The sequence below is a fragment of the Aricia agestis genome, chromosome 8 (genome assembly GCF_905147365.1).
Source record: "Aricia agestis chromosome 8, ilAriAges1.1, whole genome shotgun sequence".
Classification (NCBI taxonomy): domain Eukaryota; kingdom Metazoa; phylum Arthropoda; class Insecta; order Lepidoptera; family Lycaenidae; genus Aricia; species Aricia agestis.
Window position 1 is genome coordinate 11,955,139 of NC_056413.1, and position 21,464 is coordinate 11,976,602.

The window sequence follows — 21,464 nt, forward strand, 5'->3', positions numbered from 1 at the left end:
TATGGACGTAACATATCTATATAAGTAAGAATATCATTGCTTCTGTCATATTCCGTGCGCAGCTATATTAGTATTTAAATCATTACGAAAATAAAATATACTAAACTCTTCGACTACATTATTTATCATCAACTAGAGATCGCCCAATGGTCGAAATTCGACCTTAATTTCAACGACATTAGGACTACTACCTATATTTTGGAAAAAAATATTGACTTTATCATTATTTTTTTTCAACTCTTGTCTCTGGGACTTAGCTGATCTCAGACTGGCCGTGTAAGCATTGTCTTAGATTCAATAAAAAAAACTATAATCCATTTTCAATTTGTCAATTTGTTGTCAACGACTTCGACCATAAATAAAAGAGTATAATTCGTATGTATAGGCTTGTCACTCAAAAATCTGTCATTTCTCATGTGTGTGTGTTGTAGTGTGTGTAATGTTTTATTTCTTAAAAAATATATAATAAAAGCATAATTTCAAAATAATATTAGTTCGATGCACTAATTCACCATATAAACTTTAACTGTGCAAAATTTCATGCACCTACGTTTCCCCATTTTTCGTAAAAAGGGTTACAAAGTTTTTCGTTCGCGTGTTAATATTATGATAATGTTTGTCCGGCAGTCCGATTTTCAATTTATAACTCCTTATAATATGATAAACAAAGGCGTGTAAATAAAAAATAGGACTGCCGCACAGATAATTCTGCGTCGTGCACAAACTCCCGTTTATATAAATAATAATGCCATAAATAGAATAAAAGGCTCTGCAAATATCCGTGACATCTAATTTCGTGGAATTGCGAGACATTGTGTTTGATTCATCACACCCGCCAATCAGGTGACGTGACATCCACAACGAAAACACCAGGAATGATTTCAAAACCAAAGATAGGCTGTGACATACATGGGAAAAAATCTTCATACTAAAATAATTACGTTATTTCTACGTCTTCGACCTTAAATTCATACAGTGAGAGCTACACCGGGTGAATATTGAGGCAGCAACTCTCCTACTAAAAAAAATATCAATTTTAACATAAAACGGCTCAGCGGCACTTTTGTAATAAACAGCAGATTTTTTCAAAAAGTTGCTGCAGTAGAAAAAGTTTCTAATGTTACGAGAGTCGAGACTAATCATTCTACAACGTCTACATCTCTAAGTCCACCTTGTCCATAGTGTCAAAATTATTTTTCTTGGAGAACACTCTTCTTGAATGTGGGGCAATTTAAGTGGGTACACTTTTTGCCCCAGCAAGTCTTTTCCTTAATATACTTTGCTCTATACCCTGACGTGAGTAGCGTTTCTCACAAAATTGCGGAGCAAATTGAAAACGAAGCACGATTCCTTTTAACGAGCTATTTTAGATTTAATAACCGATTTTTTTTTTATTTTATAAAGCAAAATCTGCGAGAGAATTTTTAATTTTATCAAACTCACGTTCATGTAATGATGATATTGCAATGCTTCTTTAATATAAATTCTATTTACTCTTCCAGACTGAACTTCGAAATATTCTTATTAGAATCGTGAGTTGCATTAAAATTTTATATAAAATACATCTTACATTATTTGCAACTTAATAATAATATTATGTACATAATATTATGCGGATTATACTAATGCCACATTAATCCAAATACAGTTTCGGTCCTTGTTCGATTCAGTCCCTTTCATATCAAAGTACAAAACGGTATTCTCATGAAATTAAACCAACGATAGAATTGGAATACGAGCTATAAGCATCTATATACAGGGTGTAACAAAAATAAGTGATAATACTTTAGGGTGGGTATGTGTTCCTTGTAGAGAGTTCACTGTGAAAGTAGCAACGCTGAAAGACCAAATTTTTTTTTCACTTTTGTATGGGGAAACTCGTGACGCTCTGGCCCTTGCCCATACAAAAGTGAAAAATATTTTTCGTCTTTTAGAGCTGCTACTTTCACAGTGAACTCTCTACAAGGCACACGTGCATACCCTAAAGTATTATTACTTATTTTTGTTACACACTGTATATACAACTCAAAGGTGACTGACTGACTGATTGACATAGTGATCTATCAACGCACAGCCCAAACCACTGGACGGATCGGGCTGAAATTTGGCATGCAGGTAGATGTTATAACGTAGGCATCCGTTGAGAAAGGATTTTGATAAATTCCAACTCCAAGGGGTTCAAATAGGGGATGAAAGTTTGTATATAATAATACTTCTTAACGCGAGCGAAGCCGCGGGCAAAAGCTCGTATAATATAAGATTTCATAATTGTAAAAAGCTATGAATTGTGAGGACTTAATTTTATCCCGTAGAGTTTTCCTTACGATAACATTACACGTAAAAGATGTAACATTGGGGAAACCCTAAATCTTTTAAGGGGTAACACGCAAAATGAGACGATTGCCATAACATTGTTCGATCGAACAATCTGCGAACCTTTTACGAAAACATTTCTAGCCCTTACAACCACTTACGCCATTCTAGGTTATTGCCAATCTCACGTCAAATATCGTATTTTATCTGTCCTGAATACGAAGAATAAAAAGGTTAAATTATAATGTTAAACTAGCTGTCCCGGTGAACTTCGTGTCACTTTAAAACCTTCCCTGCCTACCTAGCATACGCCAACGAGATATCTCACTCTACATGTTTTCTCGATGTTTGATGGTTTGTCTCTTCATCTCTATTCACCCTAGCATGACAAACATTTTTTCTCGCGTAGATCTATCATCGAAATAACACATTTTTATAGAGTTTGGTCGAGATAATTTCGAGATTTTGAGATTATGGGACGAGTAACTACTCGTCTCATAATGTCAAAATTTTATTATCTCGAGCGTGAGATATCTCGTAGGTAGGCTGGACATCTAGGAATATTTTAAGACTAAAATTAGCCCAATCTGTTCAGCCGTTTTCGAGTTTTAGCGTTACTAACACAATTGAAAATCCATTTTTATATATAAAAGTGTTGTTTTTAGACTTTTTCAGGGAATTTAATTTTTTTTTTAGAATTTTTCTCTCCGTAAAAACCATCCTCGTACTTCAAGGAATATTTTAAAAAAATAATTAGCGAAATCGGTCCAACCGTTCTCGAGTTTTGCGCTTAGCAACACATTCAGCGACTCATTTTTATATTATAGATTACACATCCATGATACCTAACCGTATATTATTATTAGTAACTAGCTGTCCCGGTGAACTTCGTGTCACTTTAAAACCTTCCCTGGACTTCTACGAATATTTTAAGACTAAAATTAGCCCAACCCGTTCAGCCGTTTTCGAGTTTTAGCGTTACTAACATAATTGAAAATCCATTTTTATATATTTGACTTTTAAGTATTATCACAAATCTTTTGTATGGGAGTATAGAAAAGTGTTTTTTTTAGACTTGTCAGGAAATTTCTTTTTTTTTTTAGAATTTTTCTCTCCGTAAGAACCATCGACGTACTTCAAGGAATATTTTAAAAAAGAATTAGCGAAATCGGTCCAACCGTTCTCGAGTTTTGGGCTTAGCAACACATTCAGCGACTCATTTTTATATTATAGATAATTGAAAATCCATTTTTATATATTTGATGACTTTTAAGTATTATCACAAATCTTTTGTATGGGAGTATAGAAAAGTGTTGTTTTTAGACTTTTCAGGAAATTTAATTTTTTTTTTAGAATTTTTCTCTCCGTAAGAACCATCCTCGTACTTCAGGGAATATTTTAAAAAAAGAATTAGCGAAATCGGTCCAACCGTTCTCGAGTTTTGCGCTTAGCAACACATTCAGCGACTCATTTTTTATATTATAGATACTCAATTAACGGTAGACGCCAGTGGACCTTAAGCTCGAAGTCATAATATGTATCCGCGAGAACGAGCGGTTTGGCCGCTTTACCGCGAGATCACAAGCAAATGTATGTAACGATTTATTTAAATAGCGGCGCGGTTGGCGCAGTTGCGCTGTAATTTACATATAGTTGCTTGTGATCTCGCTATATAGCCGGCAAACCATGCGTTCACAATTTGCATTTTGATTTAGCATTCTAGCGCACAAAAAAACATAGTAGGCTATATATTATATAGCCTACTTAGGCTATATATTATATAGCCTACTTTTCTTAATACATTGTGATGGTTAGTGCAGTTATGGGCCACACCACTAGACTGGTCACAAAACTTAATAACACTATCTACAGCATGACTGGTGAGACATGTCTCATGATCAATACTTAAGGAGAGTACTCGGTACTCGATTCTCAATATAATTATGTACTTAATATAATCAGGTACTTAAGTTTTGACCAAATTTCCCTTTAAATAAATGAATCATGGACACTCAGTAAATTACTATGCGACCGGCGTGGCTGCGTGCGTCCCGCACCGCGCGCTACCTCTCCCGCGCGCGGGTTCCATGCGTTGGGTAAATAATTATTTAACTTTAAGCTTCATTTACTCAGTGATCAATTGATATTATTTTTTTATATATTTTTTTTTCAACTAATATAATAGCCAAATATCACGTCCTCGAGTATTTAACATGTCTCACCAGTCATGCTGTATAAACATGAAAATATACTTAAAAAACAAAGAACGAACGTATTAGCAAATTATTGTATGATCCCAAATCTACTTTTAAATATCTTTGTATTTTGTGCCTCTTCCTTTCATGGCTTGGACCGTAGAAACTTCGTTATATTACATAATATATATTAACAATATTCAATATACTAATGGGACCGCTTTGGCCGGATGCAACTTACATAATATATTGCACCCGGTAATAGACCAGAAGCCGGAAATTTGATTCTATTCCAATGAATTTTATAAACACCACCTTTATAAAATAAGTTATGAACATATCGTAAAAGACAGCCATTTTTTTATATCAAGTAATAATTATGATTCTAATCACAAAACCAGTTATTACTATAGAGGTAAACGAGCTTTTGCCCGCGGCTTCGCACGCGTTACCAAGTATTATTATATACAAACTTTCATCCCCTATTTTCACCCCTTGGGGATAGAATTGATCAAAATCCTTTCGTAGCGGATGCCTACGTCATAATAATATCTACCTGCATGCCAAATTTCAGCCCGATCCGTCCAGTGGTTTGGGCTGTGCGTTGATAGATCACTATGCCAGTCAGTCAGCATTATATAACTCAAGTTGGTGACGTGCCGGTAAGGCCGGGGGTGGGCCTTAAAAAGGCCTTAGAATAGCCACTAAATCACTGCTTCTATGCAGGTTGGTACGAGGACAACTGGTTCGAGACGAACCTGGAGCGCGAGGGGATCGAGTGCACGGCGGAGCAGATGCGCGAGGCGGCGGAGGGCCACCTCACCACGGAGGCGCTCATGTGGAACCAGAACGCCAACCAGACCACCATCTCCGGCATGACTTCGGAGGACTTCCGGTAAGACATAATCTTATACTTCGAGCGAGAGAGAATAACAGGGGATACGATCAAGCCTATATACCTATTGGCCTTTACTGACGACTTGCAATAGCGTAATAGTCAAAGGATTCGCTAAAAACCGACAGCTGGGTGGAGCACTTAAAGTGGAGCAACGACCGGCTTAATGCTCGCTGGTTTCCCCCTTACACGACGTACTGACTACACGAATATTCGCTGTGTAAATTTGTTATATTAGTCATTACACCTCGTAACCTTCAATCTTGTTCAGTACTCACCTTAAAATAAACAACTGATGAAAAGCTGTCATTAGCTTCTGGGTAATGCGTGGCCGCCACATAGGAAGATCTTCCGACCGAGCGAGGTGTTATGCTCGGTCAGGCCGGAGCCCACGTGATACATTTCAGCTGTCGTATATATACCGACGCGCTCAGAAAACTTCGATAGCGCATTGCAGGAATGTTAGGTGAATTGTGGGTGCCGCCACATCACTCCCCCCTGAAGACCGGAGGTCGAATCTTGAAGTCTTGTCGCTTGAGTCGCCAGTGCCAGTGAGTTCCAGTGAGTCGGAACTGTTGCAGTGAGTCCCAGTGAGTCGGAACTGTAAGCTGCTGCACAGGATCCAGTGAGTCGGATAAGCTGCCGTGCGGGGCCGATGCTACGTGCTGACCAGGAGAGATGTGCTCTGCTTGATGACCGGTCGGTGTAGTGAGAAAGCCCGATGATGCCGATGCGGAGTCGCCCAGGTCGTGGTACATTGCGGCTAGTGGACGAGGTACCCGATGAGGCAATTGCTGGCTGGCGCGGTGCGGAGGGGCGGGGAGTGATGATGATGAAGGAGGCGTGTTCTGTCGAGGGTCACCAATGTGGGATATATGCGTGGTGGCCGCAAAGGAAGATCTTCCGACCGAGCGAGGTGTTATGCTCGGCTAGGCCGGAGTCCACGTGACACATTTCAGCTGTCGTATATATACCGACGCGCTCAGAAAACTTCGATAGCGCGATACAGAAATGTTAGGTGAATTGTGGGTACCGCCACAAGCTCATAAACTTTGCATATATATATTTTTTTATTTTTATTTAGGAACAAATAGTTTTTGTATAATATTATATGTTACAGTATTTGCTTTTCATCAGAGTTATTACCATCAGAATCTGTTTGCTTGTTTGCCATCAAACATTATATTAAATAATCCATAACAAATAGGCCTCTTTATTAAGCGACTAAAATTATTGTTTGTCTCATTTTCAATAGAATATTGAATCCGTCTGTCCAATAAGAATGGAAGATTCTTTAATTTTATTCCTACAAAGTTTTTTTATGAAAGAGCCTGTCTCGTTCTTGGATGATAAACTCGAATAATTTCAAAGAAAAAGTTCGCAATCCATTTTCTATCAATAGCTCCAGGTTATGAAGAAATAATTTGCCTCCTTTTAACTTAACAGTGTATTGAGTCGTAGCAAATCGATCCGAGAAGTATTTTATTTCATAACCTTATTTACTTATATTGATGCTAGCCTATATTGATGAATAAAATTAATCCGGTATAGCAAAAATCTATCATAATATTGTTACTTAATTAAATTATTATTAATAGTTCTGTTCCTTGCGTCTTCGAACGCTTGAAATATAATTCCGGAAGTTTGTTTTGCCAAAGAGAAATAGAGTTATTAAACAGCAAAGTTATCTGCTTTTGATTTAATAATGGTACAATATCAAATACTTACTTAAAAAGAAAAAAAAATAAGCTTATTCTCCACACTTTTTCTAATAAATACATAATCATGATAAATTATATTATTTTGGACATGTTTGGGCTCTTCGAATTGTTATTGGCCATCACAATAAGATTCATGAATGTTCAATCCTTAAATTGTTTGAGCGTGACGTGGGACTGACGTGGGAGAGCCATGCTTCGGCACGAATGGGCCGGCTCGACCGGAGAAATACCACGTCCTCAAAGAAAACCGGCGTGAAACAGCGCTTCCGCTGTGTTTCGCCGAGTAAGTGAGTTTACCGGAGGCCCAATCCCCTACCCTTTTCCTTTCCCTACCCTCCCCTATTTCCTTCCGTACCCTCCCCTATTCCCTTCCGTACCCTCCCCTATTCCCTTCCCTACCCTCCCCTATTACCCCTTAGAAGGCCGGCAACGCACCTGCAGCTCTTCTGATGCTGCGAGTGTCCATGGGCGACGGAAGTTGCTTTCCATCAGGTGACCCGTTTGCTCGCTTGCCCCCTTATTTCATAAAAAAAAAAAAAAAAAGTTAGAACTTTCATGCGATCCGTTTGGAAATGAAAAGTATTTTATTGCAGGCAAAATAAAACCTTGTAAACTCCAAACTCAAATCTGATTTCTTGTAACGATTTATTTTATTATAACTCAGAAACATAACTTTACGAGTATATCATGTGATTATTATGCTAGTTAGATAAAGTACTTTTAAAGACGTTTAAATAATTAGATACAAATAACAATATTAAGTTTGGTGCTACACAATAATCAAAATAACTAGGCACAAAAGTTCATACTGACATTTTATGTAGAGTAGTGCCTCGGCTTTACATTTATGCTTTAGTAACGTCTCTAAAATCTAAAAAAATAATTCATCATCGATATTGATATGTAGTTTAATCTTCAGTAAAAAGAAGACTGTAATAATAATTATTATTTTCTATTAAAATTTGTAAGTCTCATTGGAAAAGTATTATAATAAAAAGATAAAAACGTTCGTTCTGGACGAAATATTATGTAAATATATAAAGGCACGTTCTTTCAATTAAACTACTTACATTTAAATCGATATTTAAAATATGTTTTATATTACATTTTTAAAGTGTCGTAGGTAAAGTAATAAAAAGATGAAGCGTTCTGGACGAAATATGGATAAATAAAGGCACGTTCTTTCAATTCCCGCCTTTCCATTCCGGTCTAATCTATGGTGTGATTGTGAGATTGGAAGACATTTATGTGGTAAACACGAATAAAGGGGCTTGTCACAACTTTTACGCGTCGAGATAATACCTATTCACTCGCGAGCGAACGGACCGAAACTTTGCCATCTAATATCTGTGTCAAACTCGGAAAAAACAACCGACGATAGGCAAACGATAAATACTTTCGTCGAAGTGTTAACAAAATTGAAGATGTAAGAAGATGAAGTGGATAACTGACATCTTATAACTTCGTTCGTCTCTAAGAATACTTAGATTAGAAATTAAAAAAAGTGGATTTTATCTAATATATTATGTGCCTTTGACAAGTGCAGTTCGTCTGTAAGAAGCCTTATAGATGACAATTTACTGAAGCAAACTTTTGTTCTCTTCATTATCGAGGAATCTACTAAATTCTAAAACATATTACTGCTTTGTAGCTCGTCGTTTTATTAGAAGTTACATAAAAATATATTTTATAACGTTACGTGTATCGTAACGTTATAAAATATATTTTTATGTAACTTATTACGTATAAAATATATTTTATATATGTTATAAAATATATTTTTATGTAACGTATTTTTATGTATTAGGTATGTGTAGGTGTACCTACACATACCTAATCATAATACTGAAAATTAGATTTTATATTGTCAACGTAATATAATAAAAAATAACACACTGTCAAAAACAACTATAAAATTTTGTATTACAATTTACATCTAATATAATGGGCACAGTCTAGGACAGATCAGGTTTATCACTATTCGACATTATTACTTTTTAAGGTTCAAATTCTGATCTGTTTTTAGCCGTACTTTGTGATAATTTGTATTGACATGCATTATTTCCCTTATACATTATGACCATCGAGTTTGAACGGGGATTTAAAAGGATTTCCTTGTCAGGCGCCATAAATGTGGTAAATAAAATTGTAACGCATGTTTTCAGATTTATGAAAGTGGTTTTAACTCTACATAATATTATATACTCGTACATACACGATGTCAACTCAGTATGAAGTATTATATATCACTACGAACTCATAATAGTTGGAGATTATAATACTAAGAGTTACCAAGAGATTTTCCGATGAATTTATAACAGTCTGTGTGTTTATAAGAGTTTATTTTTTTTCTTCAGTTAACAGAATACAGTGCAAGTATTTTTCACATAGCTCCTAGACTAGAAACGACAATGACCACTTACCATCTTCAATAACTACATCTATCTACAAGGATACTTGGGTGCATAGATCATGACATTGTTGGACGTTGTTGTTGCCACATAAAACAAATGTTTTTAGTTCATCTTTGTTAAAAATTATCATTAGTTGATATTGATAGAAGCTTAACAGACATTTTACAATATGGTGGCGTTGGTTATAATAGGAAACATGCAAAAATATAATAATATTTATAAAAAATTTGCTATTAAGAGGATACACCAGGGGCTAGAAAAAAGTACTTGTAATATCTATAGCTGTCTCCCTTACCTCAAGCCTATACCGCAGAACGCGATAGAGACAACTGCAGAAAATCCAGAAAATCAACGATTCGTTGTCCCCTGATTCCTTCTCCAAAACTTAACCGATTTAAGTAGTTTTTTCATTAAAGATTAAAAAAAGGATTGAGCTGTGTTCCTATGTTTTGTTTTTTTTTTGTATAATATAGCCAAATCTGTTTTCTGGACGTTTGAACACAGCGGAAAATTTGGCCATTTTTTTGGGTTTTTGAACGTTCATATCTTATTTAATAATTAAATTATGAAAAAAAAAGAAAACAAAGGGACCTTGTATTAGTGGCCGTAGATATTCAGGAAAAAAATTATAACTCTACTAGCATTATCCAGGGAGGAAACAGGGGACAACGTTTGTATGGAAAAAAGGGCGGTGTGGACTCCTCTTAAAACGTTAAAAAATATAAAAGAAGAGCCTCTGCAAGGTTGATATTTTTAAAATATAGTTTTTTTTTTACAAAAATTACGAATTAAAAGTAACTTGAAACGGAACGGATTTCAAAACACCATTCAGCGTTCAGTGACGTCACACGTGCTATCACCGCTTTCCATTTAGCGTTAAAAACGATCAAGATGCCTCCATTTTGAGCGTTTTGATCGTTTTAACGCTAAATGGAACGCGAGGCATGACAACTTTTTACCGACTTCCAAAAAGGAGGAGGTTATACGTTCGGCTGTATGTATCTTTTTTTTTTTGTATGTTCAACGATAGCTCAGCCGTTTGTGATCCGATTTCAAAATTCTTTTTGTGTTGTATAGGGTTTAACTCAAATTTGGTACCATGTTCACGAAAATGGTGATCTGATGATGGGATCCTGGAGGAATCGATGGGACTCCTTGAAATTTGTATGGAAACATATAGTGATTTCAATTTTTTCTGAAGCATTCGAGGTAAATGCTACCAAAAAGTAAGATTTCGCACCAGGTTATACCCTGGATCCGAAGGTACCCAACAGAACTTTTGAATCCTTATAGATACAGGTTCGGGGATTTCGGCGTTGTTTAAACAACTGAAAGCATAAGCCAACACATCAATTTATTTGATCATCATCATCAAAATCATAATTATGCCATGGGTCATCACATTATGACCCAATTATTGATGCATAGTGGAAACATGTTAATAGTGCATAAAATTAATCAGCTTTAATTTTAATTTATGTTTTTCACTGTATGTTTTCCGTGCAAATAAAAATAAAATAAAATAATCACTACGAATGTTAACTAGCCTTATCTTGTAGATAACTAAAAAGAGTGAAATTATTATTTTTAACAAAAAATTAAAACCGACTTCCAAGGTAAAAACTATAATTATATGAACTAAAAAGTATTAAATAATTCTTACTCTATAATAGTGCCTTTTACAGAATTCGTTTACATCTCAACTATTTCTGTACATACTACAGTCTTCATTACTTTGAAGTCGGTACCAGTCCCAAAAGCTTCAGATATTCTGACATTGACTGAACTCACGATAAAATTAGCTGGTACTTCAAATAACGAAAACTGTAGTATGTACAAAATAGGAAATAGTTAATAGGAAAAAAAAAAGGGGGAATAAACGTTTATTTATTTATTTCATCCCACTCTAGCGATCGAGGATGAAATTCCCTTGAATTGGGGCTCTGGGCTTAACAAATATTATGCGTTAGAATTTCGGAGAATATCAAGTTATTGCATAGATTGTAACTCGAAGCTAATCGCAACTTCCACCGATAAAGTTGAGAGCCAGTTAAGTTTCAAACGTGACCTGATTATGTTGAGGGCTACCCCGATTCTTATATTTCAATGCGACTTTAATGCAGCTTTGTCCCTTGTTCGATTCATTATATACTATGTCAAACAATTAACAATTGATTTTTGGGTTTTGACTTATCACAACGCGTTTGACGCGCGTTGATTCGATGTGTACCTATGTATAAGAATACCATAAAACAATAAAATATATTATGTTCTCCCAAATAGAGAGATATTAGAACCATGGGTAATCGTTTTCCTCACCTAAAACTACCTACAAAATTATACACCCGTTGCCTTAACTCAATTAAATATAAACATAATATATTATCATCTGGTTTACAAATAAATAATAATAATATCTATGGACGCTTTACACCGTCAGTCTGGCCTCGTGGTAAGTTCCTGAAGGACTTGTGTTACGGGTACCAGACAACAGAAATATATTTAATACTTTTATACTTTACATATATTTAAGATTTTTATTATATGAAACACATATTATTTAATACATATCCATGATCCAGGAACTCAGAAAACTTTTTGTTCCGTCGGCGGGATTGAACTCGCGACCCCCGGCTTGAGCTACCTGGCTACTGAGCCACAGAGGTCGTCAATGATTTTATATTAGCAGAATCAGGGCTCTCATTGTGTGAGGGTTGGTGGAGGACCTCTTCTTGGATTTACATAATCCGAATGTGGCTGCGAGTTGCGGCTCTCGAAACCACTCGCAAAGGCGGACGTTTGAAGTTATCGGGACTGTCAATACCGTGGATTGGACTTCAAACAGAGGATCAGTGACGAATTAATGAAGGCTTAGCACGCTGACGACGTATTGGAAATTATAAGGAATAAGAATTGTAAAATTACGGCTATACAATTTTTATTCTACCCAAGCCATTTATGTTGGGAAATGTTGGACAAATTATTGCCATCATGACAGCAAAACTGACAAGCGTCCAAGATTGATCATGCCCAATCATAGATGCAAATTGTGAAAAGTCGTTATCTTATATCTTTAAACGAGCAAGTCTTGTATACATATAATTGGAATCTCGGAAACGGAAATCATTTTTAGAAAATGTCATTTTATTCGTGTTTCATCGAATACCGAGCAAAGCTCGGTCAAATAGCTAGTGTATTATTAATTTGTATTCCATAATGAGCCAAGTCCCGTCCCGTGTGGTCTCGGGCTGAGAATAGGACCACCCCATCTCTAACCTAAGGGTGTCGTAAAAGGTGACTAAAGGACATTGGTAGGATAAGAGGACAAACATCTTCCTCTGCCGTTTAGGCTCCGGCTACCGTTCCATGGCGGTATAACCATGACAAATCCTGGAATGCTATAAATGCCATAACTGATAGTGGGCAGCAGCACTATTAGTAAAAAAGCATTCCAGTCTGCGGTCACCAACCCGTTTGCCAAGCGTGGTGACTATGGCGAATTTCCCCCCTATGCAGCACAACCCGGATTTACGGCCCCCAGTTCCCGGTTGCTGCGCTATTCCTGGCCATGGTACCGGCCACGGTAAAGGCGCAGCGGGAGGTGCTAAGAATCCCCGGGCGAAGGCAGGGTACCGCCTCCAAAAATTAGAACTGGCTACGTACAACGGACGCTCTCTGCGGCTGAACGAACACATTGCTGAGATGGAAGTAGAGTTAAGTCGTATTAACTGGCATATTGTTTGTCTATCGGAGCTCCGAAGACAGGGCGAGGACACGATAACTCTCGATTCCGGTCACTTGCTCTACTTTCGAGAAGGACATCAACCATCCCAAGGTGGCGTTGATTTTATAGTCCACAAATCGCTTAAGAACAACATTGTGGAAATGGGTAGTGTGTCGGCCAGAGTGGCATACCTTGTGCTAAAGGTTACAGATCGATACTACCTTAAGTTAATCCAAGTGTATGCCCCAACATTTGCACATCCTGACGACGAGGTCGAGACTATGTATGAAGACATAGCCAAAGCTATGTCTTGTTCCAACACCTTCTACACGGTTGTAATGGGCGATTTCATGCTAAAGTGGGAGTCCAAGAGAATGGCGAGTCGCAAATAAGCCCCTTTGGCCTTGGGTACAGAAATCACAGGGCAGGCCCGGTCCAAATGTCTGCTGCTGCATAGGTCCCCCAAAATCTAAGGTCAAATTGAAAAATCTCAAAATCTTGCCAAATAATAAAAGTAAATTTCTATCTATCCCCTAACCACCACTGCGTCCGACCTTAGACAGCTGGCAACCCAGAACCGTCCGAGGGCGCAGATAAAAAATAGTGTAGTGACTATTGAGTGACCCCCCCCCCCCCAAATTTCATGCTGCGACCGCGCCTGTCACAGGGGGCAAATGCTAGTAAACTTTCTCGAATCTAAAGGGCTTTTTCTAATGAACACCTTCTTCCAGAAAAAGCCCCATAGGAAGTGGACCTGGCGAAGCCTCGATAACGTGACAAGGAATGAGATTGACTTCATCGCTTCTGACAAACGCCATATATTCAGAGATGTCACTGTGATCAATAGGTTTAATACCGGAAGTGATCACCGACTGGTAAGAGGCAGCCTGAGTATAAACGTCAGTTTAGAGCGAGCACATTTAGTGAGGTCAACTCTAAGACCTGCACGACCCCAGGTCAAAGCTGGCTGCGGGAGCTTCCAGCTAGAACTGCAAAATCGATTCGCCATCTTGGAAACCACAAAGGACATAGACCACACCGCCAACAGTCTGACTCGTGTCATCTGCGAGGTGGGTCGTAAATACTTTCCCCTAAAGACCTATGGACGTAAGTCTATGCTCACCAGCGAGACTCTAGAATTAATGAGGAAAAGACGAGAAAACACCATAGCAACACAATCTGAGTGTCAAGTCCTCAACCGGAAGATTAAGAAGAGAATTAGGCGTGACATCCGTCGGGCGAATACACAAGCCATCGAGCAAGCCATTGCGCGAAACAATGGCTCGAAAGTATTTGCTAAGCCCAATAATACCCGTTGTAACTTGACAAAGCTCAGTACACTACAAGGCAATATCGTCACCTCGAAATCGGCGATCATCGCTGAAGTCGAAAGGTACTATCTGTTATATGGGGAATTGTACGCACCAAAAACGAGCCCATCCCAAACCCATCATGTGGATGACCCACGGGCCAGACTCACGCGTCACTATACAGACGAGCTTCCCGATATTGACATGGGTGAGATTAGAATAGCTCTCAGTCAGCTTCATAGTAACAAAGCACCGGGAGATGACGGAATAACCACAGAGCTACTCAGAGCAGGAGGGACTCCTGTCCTAATGGAGCTTGTGAAGCTCTTTAATTCCATCATTCACACAGGCACAACTCCCCAAGCATGGAGCAGGAGTGTGGTGGTTTTATTTTTCAAAAAAGGCGATAACACGCGACTCGAAAACTATCGCCCCATTTCGCTCCTGAGTCATGTGTATAAGCTGTTCTGTTCTCGAGGGTTTTCTCGAACCGTCTTACCCAGAAGTTCGACGACTTCCAGTCACCGGAGCAGGCCGGGTTTCGTAAAGGCTACAGCACTGTGGACCACATACATACACTTAGGTAAATTATTGAGAAGACCGAGGAGTATAATCAGTCTCTTTGCCTAGCGTATGTGGACTATGAGAAAGCCTTTGATAGCGTCGAGACCTGGGCTGTACTGGAGTCCATGCAGAGATGTCTGGTGGACTACCGCTATGTCGAGATGTTTGTACGAGGCCGCAACAATGGCCGTCCAAGTGCAAGAAAAGAGCACAAGTCCTATCCAATTACGCCGAGGAGTAAGACAGGGAGATGTTATTTCTCCGAAACGTTTGTTAACGTGTTGGAGGACGTTTTTAAGAAGCTTGATTGGCACGGATGGGGTCTAAACATTAACGGCCAGCACATCTCACATTTGCGTTTTGCGGACGACATAGTCATTATGTCAGAATCTCTGCAGGACCTGGAAGAGATGCTGAACAGCCTAAACGATTTTTCTGGACAGGTGGGACTCGGGATGAACCTAAAGAAAACCAAAGTCATGTTTAATAAACATGTTCTCCCGAGACCTGTCGTCGTTAATGGCGCTAGTCTCGAAGTTGTGCAAGAATACGTATATCTCGGCCATACAATTCAACTAGGGCAGCACAACTTTGAGAAGGAGGCGAATAGAAGAATACCTCCGAAATATCTTTGAATCGTCGATCCCACTATCCCTTAAGTCCAGGGTTTTTAATCAATGCGTTCTACCGGTAATGACATGCGGAGCTGAAACGTGGAAACTCACCGGAGGACTAGTTCGCAAGTTTAAGGTTGCTCAGCGTGCTATGGAAAGAGCTATGTTGGGAGTATTTCTGGTAGACAAAATTCGTAATATAATCATTCGCCAGAGAACTAAAGTCACCGACATCGCTCATAGAATTAGCACGCTGAAGTGGAAGTGGGCGGGTCATGTCTGCAGACGGGAAGACGGTAGATGGAGCAGACAAGTGTTAGAGTGGAGACCACGCTTAGGCAAACGTAGTGTAGGACGTCCCGCAGCACGGTGGACCGACGATTTGAAGAAAGTGGCTGGCAGCGGATGGATGAGGGCTGCCCAAGATCGGGATGGTTGGCGCTCATTGGGGGAGGCCTACGTTCAGCAGTGGACGGCAATAGGCTGATGATGATGATGATGATGAATGAGCCAAGGTGGCATAGGAACAGCCCAATGATCAAATTTCCGTGCTCCTAAATATCCCTATCCTCAAATGTTTTTTCTTTTAGATATCCCTATATTTAAAATATCTATTCCTAAATAGACTTAATTTCAAATACATCTACTCCTTGATATTTATTGTTATCAAACAATTCCACTCTGGATATTACTATTTTCAAAAGTATTTACTTTGATATATATACACTCCAAAACATTTCTACTCCTAAATACTACAACTCCTAAAAATTTGTATTGTAATTATTTGTACTGCGATTAAATCTACTCCGAAATAGATTTATTGTAGAAAAAAACTTTCTTCTAAAAAATTTCTACTCTTGTGTTTGGTGGGTAACATTCTGTAATTGGTAAGATAGGTAATTGGTGCTACGTTTTAAAATTATATACAAATACATACAATCAATAAATAAAGTTTATATTTTTTTAATGTAATTTGTACAATATTAACAAAAAACAACGAAAAATTTTTAAATAACGCGCGTAAACAATTATCTAAATTTAAAAATAATCTATTCTCCTTTACCACCTGTAGCATCCGATTCCAAAACCTATCTTACCAATTACAGAATGTTACCCACCAAACACAAGAGTAGAAATTTCTTAGAAGAAAGTTTTTTTCTAGAATAAATCTATTTCGGAGTAGATTTAATCGCAGTACAAAATATAATTACAATATATATTTTTAGGAGTTGTAGTATTTAGGAGTAGAAATGTTTTGGAGTGTATACATATCAAAGTAAATACTTTTGAAAATAGTAAGTCCAGAGTGGAATTGTTTGATAACTGCAATAAATATCAAGGAGTAGATGTATTTAAAATTAAGTCTATTTAGGAATAGATATTTTAAACATAGGGATATCTAAAAGAAAAAACATTTGAGGATAGGGATATTTAGGAGCACGGAAATTTTATCATTGGGCTGTTCCTATGCCGCCAAGGCGCTATAGACGAAAAATATGCCTATTTACACGTCCGTGATTGCTTATATTAGGCTAACTTAAAAAGGCTGCAGTATGTACGTTGTGAATTGCTAAGGTTACAAGTAAATAATATAGGGTGAAACTACATAGAATAGTTTAGGATCACAAGAATCAGTTTAGATCGTTCATTGTTAAAACTGCAGTGAACATTATACCTACTTAATAACTCATTGTCCAAAAATTGTGTTAATATAATAAATATAACAATGATAATATTTTATTACTTAAACATAAATCATTGAAAGCAAGCCGCGTGAAACGTATCAGATTACGAGCTGCTGAATAATAAATTTTAACAGCCATGAGTAATTAAATTGTATTTTACTTAATGTCTGTTCTATCCTATCATTATTTTGCTTATAAAATAAAGTTTTAAAATAATACACAAGGTAACACCGAAATAAAAGTAAAATTTAAACATTTCCTTTCAAATCAAATTTTAACTTATCCCATTAACCTATCAAGCCCGATAAGGACACCGGTGACCGCGAAAACAATAGAATAACAATAGATTTCCAAGAATCCGCGATCGAAAGAAGAAATAGTAAATAGTGAGAAAGATGACTAAAATATGATGATAATAATGATGACAATAATACTCTGCAAACATTAAAAAGATGGATCATCATTTTTTTTCATGGGGAAATGCTATACGCTTCTCTGGCGATTGGGGATATCGGCCGGGGTATGTGCAACTCCCTAGTGTGGGTAGACTAGGACTAGTTTAGTGGGTACTAGAACCCCATGGTGCTCCACTCCTCGCTTAAGGCAGAGTTCTACCCTACCGCAACATAGATGGGACCATTCTAATAAAGAGGAGGAGAAAAAGTGGTAGATATTTGATGGTGATAATGGTATTATTCATAGGTCAAGACTGAACGAGGCGCTGAGAGAGGCGGGTTACGATATCGACGGCGAGAGGTTTCCAGAGGGCTACCAGGAGGCACCACTTGCTTATGACGCGGTGTGGGCTGTCGCTTTAGGTGAGTTTAATAAAAAAATATTTTTTTACCAAAATTGTATTGGTTCTGACAACCTGTCTTTCTTTAGATTATGAAAGACAATGGTAAAGTAAGCGTTGAAAATAGACTGATTGGAAATCATTAGTTACACTGTACACACTATGAAACCGGCCAAGTGCGAGTCTTTGTTATTTATTAATCAATAAAATAAAGAAAATTTTTGATACAGTCAATGAATATTGATTTAAAATTACAAAATAAGTTAAAGGCTTGGCTTGAATGTGTTATGAAAACTTTTTACGATAGAAAGATTGCATAGATAGACTTGGCAATTTTTATACATTTCATGTTTTTGGTAGAATTTTTAATTCTCTTAATTCCAGCGTTCAACAAAACGATGGAGAAGTTGGAAAAAAGTGGACTGAGTCTGAAGAATTTCACGTACACGAACAAGAAAATTGCAGATGACATTTACGAAGCAATAAACTCCACGTCCTTCCTCGGCGTGTCAGTGAGTGTCTTATTACGTTCACGTTATAGTACGGGAGCCCTAGCACAATTTTTTTTTATTACTATCAAGCTAATTTTTTGTAAGTAGCTTCATTTTGATAAGACGAACAACATTTTTATCTGCGAATAATCTCGAAAGTGGTAGTTAACAGAGATAGAAAGGATTTCATACTTTGAATTGATGGTCCTAAAATATGGACTGTTTTATTTGTAGGACAGTGTTACTCTTAAATTATGTGACTATTAATCTAACAATATACAAAAAATCTGCTCGTTAGAGTTCCGTTATAGGGTTGTGTAATCAACAAAACTTGGTTGACTACTGAACCCTAAAACGGAACCCTAACAAGCTGATTTTTTGTATATTGATAGATTAATAGTCACATAATTTAAGAGTAACACTGTCCTACAAATAAAACAGTCCATATTTTAGGACCATCAATGGATAGGACCAGAAAAGCTATATGATACCTGCTACAGAGGATATACCAAAAGACTAACCAATAGCGACAGTTATTTTCGTATAAATATTTAAACGTATCGTAAGGTCTGGTGAATCGGAAACGTCACATAACATTTAACAAAGAAACTTTGAATGCAGCGTTAAATATATAATTTATTAGTAAGGGATCAGATCGATATTTTAATTTTATGCGAGTGTTTTATCGTTGTCGTTTGTATGTAATATTTTTCTCACTTTATCTCTTCAGGGTCTAGTGGCGTTCTCGTCCCAGGGTGACAGGATAGCGCTGACGCAGATCGAGCAGCTGACTGACAACCACTACGTGAAGCTGGGTTACTACGACACGCAGGCTGACAACCTGACGTGGCTCGAGCGGGAGCGGTGGGTTGGTAAGTAGAAGTAGGGTGAACATGACTAGTGATTGGACAGTACTAGTCATAGGAAAGAGCACAAAAACACTATATTTTTTAAGGACGCTTTAAAAACGACCTATTTTTCTTTAGAATCAGTCGTTCTTTTACTTTAAAAACAGGCAGTTTTTAAAGCAACATTAATAAATATGGTGTTTTTGTGTTTTGTCTAATGACTGGTCATTTACCCTAAGTTATTTATCATACCCACTTTCCACCACTAATATATTATATTAGTGGTGAAAAGTGGGTATAATATGTGGGGAAAACTACCTTATCGTTCGCAGTCCTCAGTGTTATTGGCAACTGGGATTTTTGTTCCAAAATACTAGGCATACATACTATAAAGTCTTTTTCCCTGTAATATGAAATCTTGAAGTACAATAATTAGGTGTTTTATTTTTGTATGTATTTATTTATTGGAACGTAGTTCCTTATTTCTAATTCTAAAGATTTAGCTGGTTGATATTTAAAACAAAATGTAAAAATTGAATTACAAATATTACTCCAAGGATTTTTAACAGTATCTTCGCAGTAGCGTTGATGATATTAAATATTTTTTGTATCTAACGCTTGTAAATAAATACACTACACTCAACAGTCTCAGAATCCCTAAAAAGTAAAAAGCTTACTTAAAAAAACCTTAAGCACCCTAAATCGTGTTAAAACGTAACATCAACTACGTATATCACCTAAAATCTAAATGAAACCTTAATCACTAACCTTGTCTAGGTTCACTAGATACAGGTTTCACCTCGTGAGCTATAAATATGTCAGGCACATTAGATTAGACCTGTCTTAGGGCTATAAGACCTAAATTGCGGGCACAAAGGGTAGGTACATGTTGCGCATAATCCCGCCCCGACACTACAATCCGGCCAATTTGAATAGCACGCTGAATGCATTGTTTATCAAGCGGCGGTGTTACTTGCCGTGGCCGCAGCATAATCGGATTATAGACTGGACATGCATTATGCATGTTTCAATCAAGGGGCGGATTTACTTAACTGTTTGTACAAACAACGTTCATTTTACATCGTTGGTTTAACTAAAACTATTTTTCCGGATTTTTCACTGGCTTATTTTTAGTTGAAGCTGGATGGACCAAGTATAAAATACGATATAATTTATTTTTATATTAATATTTAAGAATTATACACTTTGCAGCAATTTGAAATAGCCTAAATTTTGAAATTGGAATTACCCAACTTTATGTTGTTACAATCTACATCTTTATTACAATTTTTGGAACGAATTCGGATTCGGATCGGATCGAATTCCTCTTTTATATTACTGTTACGGTACATGGTATACGGATACGTAGTGCCATCTAACGACAAACCAGCGAAACTTACCGAGGGAACACAGGCAACCTAAATCCCCTACTCAATACTAGATGGAGTGAGATGCGCAAGAACATACTCGAACCTTCTAGAAAAGTCCAACATTTTTTTTTACGTGTTTACCGGTTAATTTTGTTTACGTGTTTAGTCGTTTATGTTTATTGTGGTACAATGGTACATGCTCGAGCCTCCTAGAAAGTTCCCATACTTGTTTACTTGTTTACGTGAATCGGGAACTTTCTGGAATTCGTCTCGCCATATAAAAAGCCGCAGGTAGACGGCCAGTAAGTTCAGTTCAGTTCGAGCGATCATCAATGCGACTTCAGAGTGACAACAAGTGAGTGAACCAGGGAAACCTGCGACTTGGCTACGACCTAGGACAGTGATAGTGCTTAGTGATTGGACCTAGTGATTAGTGTTTGGACATAGTGCTAAGTGTTGTGACCTAGTGTGTGCTTGTGTGACCTAGATTTAGTGAATAAAGTCTTCAAGAGAGTCAGCAGGTC

At 37.4% G+C, this 21,464-nt stretch overlaps 1 protein-coding gene across 1 annotated transcript in view; it reads left to right on the forward strand.

Annotated features, from left to right (window-relative positions):
• The window catches only part of LOC121729376 (gamma-aminobutyric acid type B receptor subunit 1), a 258,416-nt gene that overhangs the window by 178,613 nt on the left and 58,339 nt on the right, over nucleotides 1-21,464 (forward strand). The window contains exons 6-9 of the mRNA XM_042117865.1: nucleotides 5,235-5,403; nucleotides 18,138-18,253; nucleotides 18,616-18,743; nucleotides 19,453-19,594. Coding sequence (XP_041973799.1) covers nucleotides 5,235-5,403; nucleotides 18,138-18,253; nucleotides 18,616-18,743; nucleotides 19,453-19,594 — 555 coding nt within the window. The remainder of the gene's footprint in view (nucleotides 1-5,234; nucleotides 5,404-18,137; nucleotides 18,254-18,615; nucleotides 18,744-19,452; nucleotides 19,595-21,464) is intronic.